Source organism: Fringilla coelebs (assembly GCF_963513975.1).
Source record: "Fringilla coelebs genome assembly, chromosome: 3".
In the NCBI taxonomy this organism is placed as follows: Eukaryota; Metazoa; Chordata; class Aves; order Passeriformes; family Fringillidae; genus Fringilla; species Fringilla coelebs.
Window position 1 is genome coordinate 52,581,748 of NC_140030.1, and position 15,134 is coordinate 52,596,881.

General features: G+C 37.4%; 1 protein-coding gene across 5 annotated transcripts in view; it reads left to right on the forward strand.

The window, feature by feature from the left end:
* Positions 1-15,134, forward strand: part of TPD52L1 (TPD52 like 1) — a 50,717-nt gene that overhangs the window by 28,081 nt on the left and 7,502 nt on the right. For 3 of the 5 annotated variants that reach the window (XM_084201881.1, XM_084201883.1, XM_084201885.1), the window contains 2 exons: positions 7,499-7,600; positions 14,026-14,040. In XM_084201881.1, coding sequence (XP_084058007.1) covers positions 7,499-7,600; positions 14,026-14,040 — 117 coding nt within the window. The remainder of the gene's footprint in view (positions 1-7,498; positions 7,601-14,025; positions 14,041-15,134) is intronic. The other 2 variants (XM_084201882.1, XM_084201884.1) reach the window with 1 other exon arrangement.

The following is a 15,134-nucleotide window of genomic DNA, read 5'->3' on the forward strand; positions in this document are numbered from 1 at the left end:
TGGAAATGCTTGGTTTGCTACTAAACCTCTCCAAGAAAAGAAATACTCCAGACATTCAGACCACTGTAAGCATCAGTACTGCCATGGCAAATAAATTATTAGAAGAGCTAGAAAATCAGAGGAAACCCATTCTGTCTTCAACAGCTGCAGTAGTGAAATGATGTAAAATGTTTCAAAGTTGGTATGATTAGCGATTCCAACAGGGGGACTGGAAGCCTTTGATGTGATGGACAGTGGACCCACACAAGGCTAACACTCAGGATAGGAATCTGAAAAAGCTGTTTTCAAAATGGCTTTTCATCTTTTTCACCTCAGATGGAAATTTTCACTTGTAGAAAGGGAAAAAGCTCATAAATTATAGGCCAAAATCAAGAGAACTGTAAGTGCTGGCTCCCAACAGCATGTTTCCTAGACAGGGCCCTGGGCTATTTTTAGATGGTGACTGTATTTTCAAGCCTTTTTAGGAAGGTTTCAGTGTCGCTCTGTTCTTGCATGTGATATTTAATTAAGATTTGGGACAAGAACATTCAACATGGACTTGGCCTTTTCCTCCAGAGGTGGAATAAAGATCAGTTCATTGAATATTCACTAAACTAGGTGAGCAAGTTTAGTTCTGCTGACAGGAAACTTGAGGACAACTGCACAGGTTTCAACAACCATTGGGAACTTACTGTTTTATAGTTCAAATTTCTGCCAGGACATAGAAAATTAGAAGGTAATAGTTGCACTGCATGTGTTTTAGCCTTACAATCTATGGTACAAGCAGTCTTTGTTAATATAGCTTTAAATATTTAGTAATGTGTTCCTAAGTTTCAGAACTTTTTTCAGAAAGTCAGATATAATTTGTGGACAGCCACAGTCCTACTGTGACTTCTAGGAATTAAGTAAACTGTGTTCCCACACACATACTTCTTGTGAGTGGTAGTAAAAGAAATGTGGGTGTTTCTGTTCATTGCAATGTGTAATCACCTTTTGACATTTTCTTCTCTAAATTTGCAAGTAAATGTAACAGTTGTGTAAGTGAAGAAAATGTGTGTTGGCTTTAGCAAGTACATTACCTGTGTGTGGGTCTGTGCTATATGGAAGCAAAAGGAGCCCTTCCCTTCCACTTCCTTTGCTTCCTTTGGGTCAGATCAGGCAGCCTTCATGCTGTCTTCAAAGAGAATTATTTTGCTGCTTTTCCACATGTGTCTCTGGCCTTGAATTTTGAAGGGTAGAGTAATAAGGAAAAAGGACTTCAAGAAGTTAACTTAGTCTGTTCTCATTCTTCCTTCTCCAAAAGATGTATGTCCATTTGTTTGCACAAGAACCTTCAGCTAATGGAAATTCCTGACAGCAAGGTCAGGTGATCTGTTCCAGATGTTTGTTTCTCAGGGAAAAGCCCACTGTAATTATCATGGGGCACCAGAAAATATAAGCATGTGTATTATAGTGATCTTTATGTATGTATATCTAACTGTAAGGATGGGAAGGGAGGCCTGAATGTAAATTGAGATCTCTGAAATTACAAGGATTAAAAATGTCCAGGAAAGAGTTAGTCAAAAAAAGGGGAAGGGAAAGGAAATGAAAGGGTAGAAAGGGAGGGGAAGAAAGAAAAAGAGTGACTGGGATGTATTTAATCTTGCAGATTTTTTTAAATCTAATGTGCAGTACATAGCCCACAGACAGTGTTACTGATACAGTTTAAGGTGTGATAAACTGCCTCTAATGTCTTAAGATCATCTGTGCTTTAGCAAAGATATTTTGGCTTTTTGGCTTTTCTACCTGGACCGTAACCTTGGCACACTTTTTTCCCCCTATTCTATGCTGCATTGCCCAAATTATGCATTTCAAACAACTGTATCCCATATTTTTCCCACGTGTTTGAAGTTTACAGGGCAGTACAGCCCAGAATATTTGTCACCTATGTCTGGCACTGACCTGTGACTATCTCCAACCTATTGAACAGTCAAGTCACCTTCCAAGTGCTGCACACAGATTTCTGCTGCAGCCTGCAGAGGTTCAGTTCCCTCAGTTCTCTTCTTCCTCTCACTGTGGGAGAGGAACTACCTGGGGCTTACTTCCTTAGGTTTAGGTGTATGTACCCATCCAAATGCCAGCACTGTTTCAGTTAGTTCTTAACATCCCTGGCAATGGGAAGGATGACTGAAAATACATCTGTCATTTGGTTTTGAAGTTGGAATGAATTTCAGGAGAGTACTAAAAAAAACCCTACCAAAACAAAACCCCAAAATAACGCACAACGTCTTAGAGATAATTTGTGGCAAAAAAATTACAATAAGAATGCTCTTAGAGAATGTTTTATGTACCTTTTATCTGTCATATATGCATTTATCTCACTTGACTATTAGCATAATTTAGTTAATGCTGAGCCCCGTTTCTCACAGAAAATCAACAGAAAGAGTTTTGTAGGTGAGAGTTTCTCAGGGATACAGATGCTTTAGATCAATTGCAGAAAAGTCATTCTTAAGATGACTAATGGTTTGCAAACTGAAAAGAAGTAAGCTCCATAGGACACAGCTTGTGCCACCAGGCTCTGCTCTACTGTATGGTTTTGTTGTTAATTGTTTGCGTTCTGTTACGTTTTCTGTGAGCCTTATCACAGGCAAGGCTTTCTCAAACGGATTAATTTTGCCAGCAAGCATTGATGGAGCGGCATAATGCTGAATGAAGATGTAGTAATTAGCAAATGTACTAATTTTACAGAAGCTGAATTAAAATTCTTTATCATTTACTGCAGTACATCAAACGTGCAGCTTGACATGCAAAATATAAATATTATATGTGTAGCCTACTTCTGTCAGCACGCTCTGTATTGCACCTGTGAATGAAGGGTACATTTAGCTCTGCCATGTGAAGGGAAATTCTTTACTGAGATGAGATGAGGATGATTGTCCTGTCATATCCTGCAGATGATGTTGGCCGTTTAAATGTCTAGTTCTCTAATTTTCTCTATATGGCTGCTGCTTGGCTTTTTTCTCTATAAAGCACTCATTCCTTCACATGTTGTGTTTTATGAAACAGTATCTCCTTATATTTCCTTTCACTGTCTGTAAAGATCACAGTGAGATATATATAGTGAGATCTGGTTGTCACAGGATAGCATAACCTAAATGTAGTATATGACACTGTCAAGTGAAAGTGCAGTCAAAATATGCTGCAAATCTACTTTGTCTAAATAGTATGTTGCAGCGCTGGAGACATGAGTTATCTTTAAAGCTCCTTTTAATTATGTTGGGCTTGTTATTGGAATATAACTGCAATTTCAGCATGTTTTGTGATAACCTCTTATAATCACTATAAGTAATTGCTTGTGTTAAAGAAATACCCTATTTTAAAAACAAAATTATCATCAGAAGTTGATGGATTAAATTCTTAGGTTAATGTCATTATATAAAGGTAATGTTCAAATGTTCACAGGTGAGTGTTATTTACAAGTTTAAAATTGAGACAGCAGTTGATATAACTTATTTGTTTAGTCCCTCTTGTCTATGAAATACATTATAAACATTTATTGTTAAGTGCTGAGTGAAAGCACAGAATATGACCCTTGTTAACCATTACCTGCAATTCTTCTGTGCTACAAGGTGCTACAGCTCAGATGCCACAAAATCAGAGTGGGAATTCCTATTCCAACTGAATAAATCAAGTAGGCTGTTTCTACTTTTGCTGATGCTACTTGATGCACTGCTGATGATGCCTTTGTATGAGTGTGATGATGTATTTGTGTAAAAATGCACTCAGTGGCTTGGATGGAAGGTGGTCTTTCTTGAATCCCTGTATCCTAAATTATCTGAGTTTGTTTGTTGCTGGAGTATTTCTCACTATAAGTTTTGGGGTCACTGGTTGACCTGAGCTGCTGGCTGACTCCTAAGATGCTGTCAGCCGTTTGAATGAGCTGGTGGTCAGCACTCACCTAAGGATTGCCAGCAGCGGCTGCTGAAAGGATGAGAGTGCCCAGGTGTTGTAGACAACTTAGCATGCAGAGCACTTGGTGCTGCAAGGAGGACTTAAACCATACATAGAGCGCTTTTTCCAGTTAATAAGTGTTTGTAACTCTTACCTGGAATATCTAATTTTATTTCTGCAGGTAAAGGTTACTGAAAATTATATAAACTGTTCAGTGCATTAAAACAGAAGTGCCAACTGCTGTGAGTTACATGAGATGATGAAAACTGCTTGGTCAAATGATTAATGTGCAATACAACTGAGCAGATTCCCAGATGACAAAGAGAATATGTTGAAGAGATTATTGTTACCAGAGTGCTTGGCAAGATATCAAATGGATGCTGTAAATATGAAATAACTGAGGATAAATATATCTGAGCCAAAATACAGTGCATCATAAATCCAAATATCAACACAGCACATAACTAACTGTAGGGAGGCAATATGCTCTGTGGAAAGATTATTTATGAAGAAGGCATAGTGATACATGTAATGGTGGAGAGGTGGAGAGGTGGTAATGGGCAGGAGGGTTGATTTTTAAGCTGAGATCTCTGCTGAGATGCAAATTATTTTTTCTTGTCTCTGCTGACAGGTATTGCATGTTGTGCTCCATTTTCACCTTTGTTATTTTGTTGTTCCTTAAAGCTCTTCTTCTGCATTGCTGAAGTGAGGAGGGGAACATGTCATAGGTCATTTTTGCTGAAGTTGGTGCTGAAAAAAGACTAGTTGTGTAACAGTTTTAGCTGGATTTGTGCTCTTATGTAATGTCAAAAGTATTAGGAACACAAATGCAGTCTCCATATCTTCCTCACTAGTGGAAGTACTGAAGGATGTTTGGTTTATGGGATTTACAGAGAAAACACGATATTGCTGGAATGCCAAAATCAGTGATGTTCCAGCCAATTCCCTGAAGATGTGTTCTGACCAATGTAATGTTCAGAAATATGTAGGGGACTCTAATGTTTCTCAGTGAAATTTGGGTCTCTCCTGTGTGGCGCATTTTGGACTGTTCTCTAAATAGTTTTACACGATGTGAAGAACTTGCAGTGGAAAGGTAAGACATAGAGATATTTTATCATAAAGTTAAATGTGCCTATAAATAAAATTAACTCCAAGGTGTCATTTCAAAAAATCAGTTTAGAGGGATATCTGAAAAGTATTTTTGCTACGTACTGTCACCCTGATTTTTTAAGATTTTCTAAGCCTTCTGATGTTGACATTCTTTTAGAGAACTTTCTCACACACTTTCTGTAAAATAGCACATTGTTTTGCATTTCTTTATGGAGGAGGAGAACTTTGATAGACTGTTAGTTTGTCCAGTGTCATTGGAGAGGTGGCACTGTCACCCTCCAATCCACTGTCACTTTTGGAATATGTTGGAGTCAGAAAATAAACTTCCTTTTTTGCTCTTCACCTTGAGAGCAGCAGTGTGCGCCTGTGTTCTTTCGTGTTCCATAGCGACAATGTACATTCAACAGGTTGAATGTACATAAACAGGTTGTGCTACAAAGGACCTTTTAGACTTAGAAGTTAAATCTTGGTCTTCATGTTGTCATCAGCAAAATGACACTTGTGCTGAATAGTTTAGGAAGCTTTTGTTAGCAAGCTCTTTAAGACCTGTATGCCACAGGCAACAGAATATTTGATATTTTTTTTCTTTTTCATAGTCAACTCTTACCAAAAAGCTATGTGCTTATAGTTTGACAATAGAATCCTTATTTTGAGGTCTCATCCCATTCTAGTTTATCAGAGTATATCTACTGTCAGCAAGAGAATGACATAGCTATTAAACTAGTTAAGCTAGAGAATGAGGCCTCAGTGAAATAAGAGTATTGCATTCTTGCTATGTCCAAGGATGACTGGCTAAGAAAGGAGATTTGGTAATGGACAATCTTTCCCATATTCTCTCTTTTGTACTAGAATAAATAAAACAAGCATAACCATTGCTTCTCCCTTTCTAATTATAATTTGGGCTCCTTCTGTCAGTATTGCAATGTTTTAGCCCTTGTCATTCAACATTGCCAATGAGTTTGGTTCATCTTATCTAACTGGAGACTCCTAGAGATTCCGTAGCCTAGTCTTCAGTTGCTCCCTGCCTTGTTAGTGAAAACAGAGACAAGCACCTTCATAGAAGGAGCCCTTTCACTTGGCAGTTTAAGAACTTGTTAGGTCAGTAGGATGTTGCGGCTTAGGAACATAAAATCAAAATACATTGTCTGAAAAGACAGAGCATTATGTGGCCTCTGCCATCAAAGTGGTGGTTTGTAAAACACAGTCCTGAACAGAGGACTTTCAGCAATAGGTCCTGCTGGGGCTAAAACTATGTGACAGAAAATGTGGTGTGCCATACTGAAAATGTTAATCTTATTTCCCCTCCTTCCTCCACAAAGTTATTACTTTCATATACATAACAATAAGGAGGAAATACCCTGTTGTAAGGACTTTGGCAGTAGGATTTTTTTTTTATCAATTGCCAGTATATTTTGGTACATGCTCGCAATCCCATAGTTTTTGTTCAAAGGAGAATGAGAACCAGTGGAGTTTTATTTGTGAATTTTTTATGATCATTTCTTCTTGTCTGCCAGCACCACAGGATAGAAGGCTGATTATAGTGTGCTCTCCTTTTGTTACTAGGTCAGTACTTCTAATTCTGAGCTTGTCTGCGTCACTGGGAGTATCAGATAATTTACTCAGAAGGAAGCCTCTGACATGCTCAGAATTAGTTTAGTCAGCAGAAAATCATCTCTGTGGAAAAGCTTACTGATTGATCTCAGAGTGCAAGTTACTGTACAGAAGGGTCTGTATGGGTCAGAGCATGTATTCTGAATCAGTAAATTAAGATGATTCCGTGTTTGAATCTGCATGCTATTAGTCAAATTAGTGACATTTTTAAAAACAATTCAGTCCTACTAAGAATATGCATTCACTCTCTAGGTTTCTTCATCTTTCTTTCTCTGTCCTTCCCCAAACCTTCTTCCTTTAAAGAAATTTTTAAAAGTGAAAAGAAAATAAAACTGTGGAATGTAGAAACAGATTTGATGATTTTTTTCTGTTTTTTTCTGTTTTAAATACCACAGAATCATTTTGAAGTGTATCTGTTAAATGTACCTAATATGTATATGCTTAAAAAAGCAGAATTGTATGTGTCCTGATTCTTTTCTGTGCTTCAGACAACAGATTTTGCCAGAAGGTCAGTGTCTGCTGAAAGAATACTTACTTGATGTAAATATGATTTTCTGTAAACGGAAGTTGTATCAAGCAGGTATTCAGCAAATCACTGCATTCTGCTTTTAACTGGCATGCGCTGGCCCACCTGGGGGATGATATCTGCAAGAGAGGAGAGGATTGCTAAGTTAAGGATTGCTCTGGAGAACCCTGCACTTAGGAAGCTGTGCAGAAAAGGGCATCCTCACCCATGTTTGTTTCGAGCCACAGTTACTATGTTGATTAACATTTCAGTGGATGGGACTTTGAGAGAAATTAGTTGCAGGAATTCTAGTCTCTCTTTGTTAATACTTATCACTATTTCTGTTCTATTTTTTGTTTCCAGTTACAAGAAAACACATGAGACCCTGAGCCATGCAGGGCAAAAAGCCACAGCAGCTATCAGCAATGTAGGAACTGCAATCAGCAAGAAGTTTGGAGATATGAGGTATTGGCATCTGCTGCTTCTCTGGTCTTATTTAGAGCACTAAATATCTAAATCATTTGTCAGCTTTTCATTTCTTTCTGCATTATTGTTTTAAAGGTTCAAGTAGTTTGTAGTTAGAGTATTTAATAACATTCATGTTTGTAACTGGAAAGAAGGCATAACGATGACCAAAGATAGAATTTTTATATGAGTCCTGTTTTGTTTTTTTTTAAAAAGTACAGTCAGAAATGCTTTTGTAATAATTTTAAGAACTCAAGGAAATGTATAAGTTAAATGGAACAAAAAATTGCCGTTAGATCTTCATTAACCCAGTTTTATTCTTATGTGGATGCTAGAGAAAAGTATCATCTGAAGAAAAGAAGCCTACCTAGGAGCTGCTTGTGATAATACAAAAAATATTTCAGGCTATTTTTAATTGGGTTTTTTCAAGATATACTGCAAAGTTTTGTTCTGCAGTTGTATAAAAATAGATATGATGGAAGTAACAGGAGTTGAGGTCAGTAGAACAAAGTGTTGGCTTTAAAGTTCCTCAGTATGAGAGCAAAAATTGTATACTGTAAACCAGCATTCCAGTTTTCATTAGGTAGTAGAATTACAGAACTTTCTGAGTGTTTGAAGGAGTTGATTTTTTTGTTATAAGATAAGCGGACATGGATAACTCTACAATTGTGTTAATAGGGTCTCATTTATTAACAGGGCATATTATCCCATTGGTATGTACTGACTTTTTTGTTATTTTGTAATGTATGAGGTAACCATATCCTAAGATTTGTGTGTGCTGCAAATGACTGAAGCTTAGTTCATGGCAATAAAACCCTTTTTTCCCATTTTTATTTTTATTCAGGATCTTAAATCTTTAGAGTTCCCCCCTTTTATATAGAGCTTAATAAATCCTCCAAAGAAGTACTAATGTTTTTCTAGGTGAAACTAAAAAAGGAAAATCTTCGTTACTGTCTCATCTGCTTTACAGTGTCTTTTTCCACACTGCAGTTCAAAATAGAAATTTAGGGAATGACTTGCAACCTTCATACATAACTTAGAATTTTTTACTTGATACAGTTAAACATTCATGAGTATATGCCTATCAAAGGATAGAAGAATAAGGAGGCATGCAATTATATTTTCTTAGTGTATTTTTTTTAATGTTCAGAAATCTAAAAGCTGAAAACTTTCTAAAACATAAATTTAAAGCCTTCATTTAAAAGTTTCTTGGAGGTTTTTCTTCATAAATTTATCATTATTTAGAATTTATTTTAACTTATATGAGCTTTTGAAATTCATAAAACCTCATGTCTCCCCAGAGGAATAGAAATTTATGTAGTAAAGTCTGTGGTTTATTTGTTCGTTCATTCATTTCCTATTTGGAGTCTCCCTGGTCTTTCCTTTGGTGCCTTTTGGCTCTTCCATTATGAGAAACAGTGAGTGAGTTCTTCTTCTGTCCTTCATTTCACTCATTATTTCTTGTGGGTTTATTGTATTTCACTTCAGCTCCCTCTTTCCAGGCTCCAGTTGGAGGAGTCACTTTCACAAACCCTTTTGTTACCTTTGTTAATTCTTTCTGCCTTCCCTGCATTTATAGTCGTATTCTGTATTTTTGAGAAATGTATAAGATATGTGTGATGCATGTGGCACCAACATATTCCCTGTTTCATTTTATGTTTTCTTAACACTTCCTCTTGCAAAACAAGACAAGCCCACAGCTCAGCAAACAGGTCCTGTTGCTGCTTCCATGGTTTAGATCCTGCAGCAGTGACCAAAGATTTTCTGTGTGAATACCTTGAGCACTGGCTCTGGATTATAGAGGGAAGGATGACTTAGCAGTTCAGGATTTCTCAGGTCCTATTACTTGTGCTTCACACATGGTATGAGATTAACTGCAAAGGCAGAAATGTCTTCACTGAAATACAGCATGTTCAGCCTTTAATATTTCCTTTCATTAATCACTGTTACCAAATGCCTTTGTCTTACCTATCAGTATCAGCCCTCATGCCCATGGCAGTCATGCTTCTGACATGGCAGATGGGAAGTGTTTATCCCATTAGCTCTTTATCCAAGGGCTCAAAGCAGAGGCTGAGTCCAAAAGCATTTTGATTAATCAAAAAGAGGATTTCTAGTAGTTTTCTTTGATTGAAATTATTACCTTGAACCTGGTTGGGAATTTTTCAGGAAAATATGAAGTACCAGTGCTGCCTTTTTTGTAGATACTTGCTGTTTTCAGTTCTCAGTTAGGAGAGTTTTCTTGATGCTTGATGATGAAGCAGCAAGTGTTCTAGCCAGGTTCCCATAGTTATAGAGAGAGTGGCGTGACTTGGACGTTCTGTATCTGCTGCACATCCTCAATCTGGAGTGATGGTCAGTATGCTTCCTTCAGCAACACAGCTGGCCTAAATTCTTGGCTCAGCTTGGCCAGGTGTAGTTCTGTGTTGGGGTCACATTACAAATATTATCACTTAAATAACATTATTATTAAAAATCTTCCCCCTCCCTTTCCAATCTCACTTGTGTTTGGAGGACTAAACTGTAAAGAGGCAGGAATTTTCTGTGTCATTGTTGTCTTGCTTTTTTTGCTAATCCAAATAATTTTATTTCAGTGATTTAGTGTATGGATTATCACCACCCCCTCCCATACTGCTGTTTTAAACAAACATCAGACTCTAGCTTAATTCTCTTGGTTAGGCATTAAGGCTGATAGTCACCAATGACATCCAGATGCAAATCCCTGTTCTGCTTTCACTCGAGCAGACATTTGAAACTGATTTCTAAAATCCAGATGTCATCATAATTCCCAGTATGTTCAGCAGCCTTACCCCCTGGTGATGGTGATTTTGAAAGGCTTTGTAGACACACTGACTAAATACTGAAACCTGCCTACTTTATGAAACAAAATTCTGTTTTCTATGTTACCTGCTGTGTCAACTGTACAGAGTGCTACATGAAAAACATATTTCTGTTAGGAAGTTATGGGGTCTTAATTTTCATTTTGGTTTATCTCTAAAAATATTACTAAAATATCATATAAAACCAGGCCAGATAGACTCCCCCAAATGTGCTATTTTGCTATGTTAGCATTCAAGAAGATAAAATCTGTAAGAAAAATGACAAAATTCTGTGTGTCTGAAAGAACAGATGCCACCCTTTGGGGACCAAGTGCTTTTCCTGCAGCTGCTGTGCTTCTCTTTCATCCCCACCCCATCTTCACAGTATGACAACTCTCTAATTCATTTTGTGCATGAATAATCACTAGCATTTTACATTTTCTGAATTTTGTATTAATAAGCTTGTAAGGGATCTTTACAGTCATAATGCATCCTATTTAATATTGTGTTTCTAGAAATACAAGAAATGCATATAAAACCAGTGTACAGATACCTCTGCTTTAGGATACAAACCAGACACTAGCCATATAGCTAAGATAATAGATTCTTCATTAATAGGCTTTGTGATTAATTATATGCCATCAAGATTTTTTTTTTTTTTTGCTCCTCCATCTCCAGCTCATATTATCTCTTTTAATATTTATCTGGTGTGGAAAGTTAAGAGGAAGGGGGTAGTCCCAGGTCCCTCACAGGGCATTGATCAGAGGCTCAGATCTCTCGGTATTAGAGATTGCACTGACATTTTAACATGGCTCTTGCTAAGAAGAGCGCAGATGTGATAGAGTTGAGGGTCTTTATCCTTTTCTCCTCTGCTTTCTGCTAAAATTTGAATATTTTCATGCTATACTGCTGGACTACTCTGCAGTTGTCTGCATGAATCTATGTCTCATCCCTGCTTATGACCTTTTTAGAAACAAGTTGTGATACCAAGTGAGAGATTTTCTGGGTTTTGGGTTGCTTTAAAAATAAAAAAAAAAAGAGGAAAAAAAGAAAAAATAAACTATGTGCACTACACTACTATATGCACACTACCACATACATTGCTGCTACTCAAGTAAAGGTATTTAAAGATTAGGCTAACAAAGGCATGCATGCAAATTAGGATGTCAGCAGTTACATTTTGTATAGCTCCTTCATTCAGCTGTCTGGTACGTTTTCTTTAATTACATGATCACACAGACCCCTTTCAAATTCAGTGCCTGGGATGAGCCAGCTCTGAAGATGAATGAAGGTAATATAATGCCTCATTCCTGCCAGGAGTTGGAAAGCACAGGTGGAAAGACACAAAAGACTGCAGGGAGGGACGGCCTGGGGGCATGACTGTGGCAGTTGAATGTGCCCCTCGGAGAATGGGAGGCACCAGAGGGGTGGAGGAAGGCAAAGTTAATTCCTCTCCGGAGGTGCAAGGGGGATTCTGGGAACTACAAAGCAGATACTGGAGGAATGCATTAACCTGTTATTTTCTAAGCATCTAGAAGATAGCATGATAGCAAAAACATAAAAAGGTTTGTCAAGAACAATTACCTTGAACTGACAGCAGCTGTCATAGAGGATAGATGGAAGGTAGGAGATGTGATAGAGCTTGACTTTGATAAGGCTGTCTGTATTTTTCTTGCAGAAGTAGAGAAATAAAACTTAGGTGTTATTGCTTTAGCAGGGAGAAAGCATAGGAATTGAAAATTGTATCCAAAGAATAGGTCTCAGTAGCTGACCATAATATAGGATTTTGCAGGCATCTGTCCTGACTCTGTTGCTCATCAGCATTTTCATTGCTGGGTTAGGTGAAAGTGCCAGGATGGCATCGCTTAGAATTCCCGTATGACTGCAGTGGCAGGGTATGCAAGCACTTTAGGCACCAGGATAAGAAATCCACATTATTTTAAATTATAAACTAAAATTCAGTGTAGGAAAGTGTAACGTGCTTTATTGCCAAATGGGGAAAAAGTTCAAAAGCAGAGATGGGGAGCACTGACCAGGTAGCTCTGTGGAGAAGGGCTAGCAAGTCTAGCCTTGTGTTCACAAGGGCAGCTGAACAGGGGTTATTTCTGAAGGCTGTGAAATCTCTGTCATTTAAAGTTTTTAGGAGCTTGTGGGGGCAAAATCTTTTGGTGATGGTTCAGGTACGATTAATCTGCTTCACTGCTTCGGAAGCTGACTTTTGTTGTGCCTTTATTGTTGTGCTTTTTGGGGTTGTTGTTGTTGGTGGTGTTGTTTGTGGTGATGGAGTTTTTGCACAAGCTTTTAGAATTTCTGTGATGTAGGGATGTTCTGGGCACTTAAAACTGCTGTCAGATCTGAATTCTTTCAAATTCTGTAGCTATCATGCCTGAAAGTACCATTCTCAAACCTTTCTGCCTTTTGATGCCCCTGTAAAGGAAATAGCAATACTGCCTTGCTTCAGAACATAATTTCCTAAGCATTTCTTTTGCTGATGGAAGAGGAAGTTGTTTTCTCTCACTTCCATGGATATTTGCCCTTTAATTTGTGCTGGTTTTTAGAGGTCTGCAGTAAGAGAGATTTCCTTATCATATGTCAGTGCAAGTATCTGTACTGGCATGGAGATGGGGGTGGCAGTTACTGGGAGCCAGGTAGTAAAGGGAGGGCAACAGTATTACTTAGATGGGTCTAAGCAGAAATGTGTTGTGAGGACAAACCCTTGAATGTTTGGGAAGCACCAGTATACATGATGATGTGTATAATCTTGTAAATAAACTTGAAGAAATCAATGCTTTTCTTTGGAGCAAAGTATGAACGTTGCACAGTAAATAATGCATCACACTACACATTGAGAAAGGATGTGAAAAATAAGTATTTGAAGAGATGTTCATTAAGTGTGCACCACCTCTGTGGCTCACTGCATGAGGCAGGTGTTCCCTTGAAGTGGTCTGTAATTAAAGACTACATCAGTAAAAGAAGGAGAGGCTTGTCTGCCTCATCATTTCTCAACTTTGGAACATTAATGACATCCTTTGAATATTGTATATCAGTGTGTCTCTCCCAGTTCCGCCTTAATTAAGTTTCCTGTGAGGTGGAACACAGTGTCAAAGTGTTTCAAGTATTGTTTTCAACAAGGAACAAGTATTTTAGAAAATGTTGTTTTAGGAATTAAAAACTCCTTATTTTTTCCATAGCCTTTTTTAACTGAGAGATGATTAAGGGATTCAGAGCATCATATGCTCTTATGTACCTGTACAATTCAAGTTCACCTATACTTTCTCTTTAATGACATTAAGGGAGGCTATGAGAAGAGAAAACGGCTGTTAGCATCGTTTTAATCTGTTCTAATGAAGAGAACACAAAATTTACTTTTTAAAGATAAAACTTCTGGTTTTCAGTGCATACAGAATAGGTGACTGCATAGTGAAGGACTGAGGGATTGGAGGGATCTGAACTGATCCACATTCTACTGTGAATTCCAGCATCAAGATTTGAATGTAAATTATTTTATTTTTCTCCTTGGGCAGTTTGACAGATGTGTATGTCTATTTTTGTTACCTTTTCCTAATACTTTTAACTCTTGGTTTTTCTTCCCTTGTGCATCCACCCCAGATCGCATTCAATTGGGTAAGACACCTTACTCTCCTTGAATACTGCCTCTGTATTTGACAAGATTTGTTTGGTGGGCTGTAATGCAGTAACCTCTTTCCTTTCAGTATCATTATATGCTACTTAAACTGTTATACCTCATTTTTACAGCATGGTGAGTGTAACAAGAAAAGGATTGGACTGTGTTTGCCTTGAGTAGATTAGTTTTAAATTCGAATAATGGACACATTCAAAAGACATTGGTCTTGAGAAAACCTACTTATAAATAATCCCATTCTCTTAACCATATTCTTTCTGTCAGAGGTTTGAACATGAGCAACAAACAGTAAAAAGTTTTATTCAGCTGAGTTTTGTAAAGATTATATGAAGTATTTAATTACCTCATCTTCGATAGAGCAAAAGTGTCTTGGTCATGATTCTTTAAAAGTCTTGAGTCCTGGGGAAATTTCCAAGTTCTGAAGATGATAAAGGAGTTCTTTAAAATTAGAGTTTGAGTTTATTGATTCTGTGAATCACTTGAATATATGATTTAAAAAATTGTTAGAAAACAATTTTATGTGTTCTCAAAGATTCTATAAGTAGTCTGGCTTTACGTCAGTTCACCCTGAAGAGAGGCTGAACAGCCCTGAAAGCCTTGCCACTCCCTCTGGCCTTATAGTACCTTCAGTGCACCAAAAAGCTCAAGAGCATTTTTTCCATTCAGCTAAGTTATCCTAACAAGGACTCTAATTCACTGAGTAAACTTCAAAGTACAGCGTAGATTGATCTGCTAAACTCACTCTGACATGAAACTGAAATGTAGTATTTACTGACCTCTGTCATGAAGGATCCCCATTCTCTGCAATGATCACTATCAGTCATGTATGTCTTTAAAAAAAGCTTAATATTTTAGGCTTGTATGAAAAGAAGATTTTGCACTGTTTCTGTAACTTGCTTTACTACCTCTTTAGAGAAATAAAAACATGAACTCAAAAAAATAAGCATTTAATATTTTGATTGTATGTCATGTGCCATCTCTTAGCTGTGTGAATTTAATCCTCTGATTTAAACCTTTATATTTGGAATGTTTTGCTATTAAAAGAAGAGCAGTCTATGCTGAAATACTTCCAAAC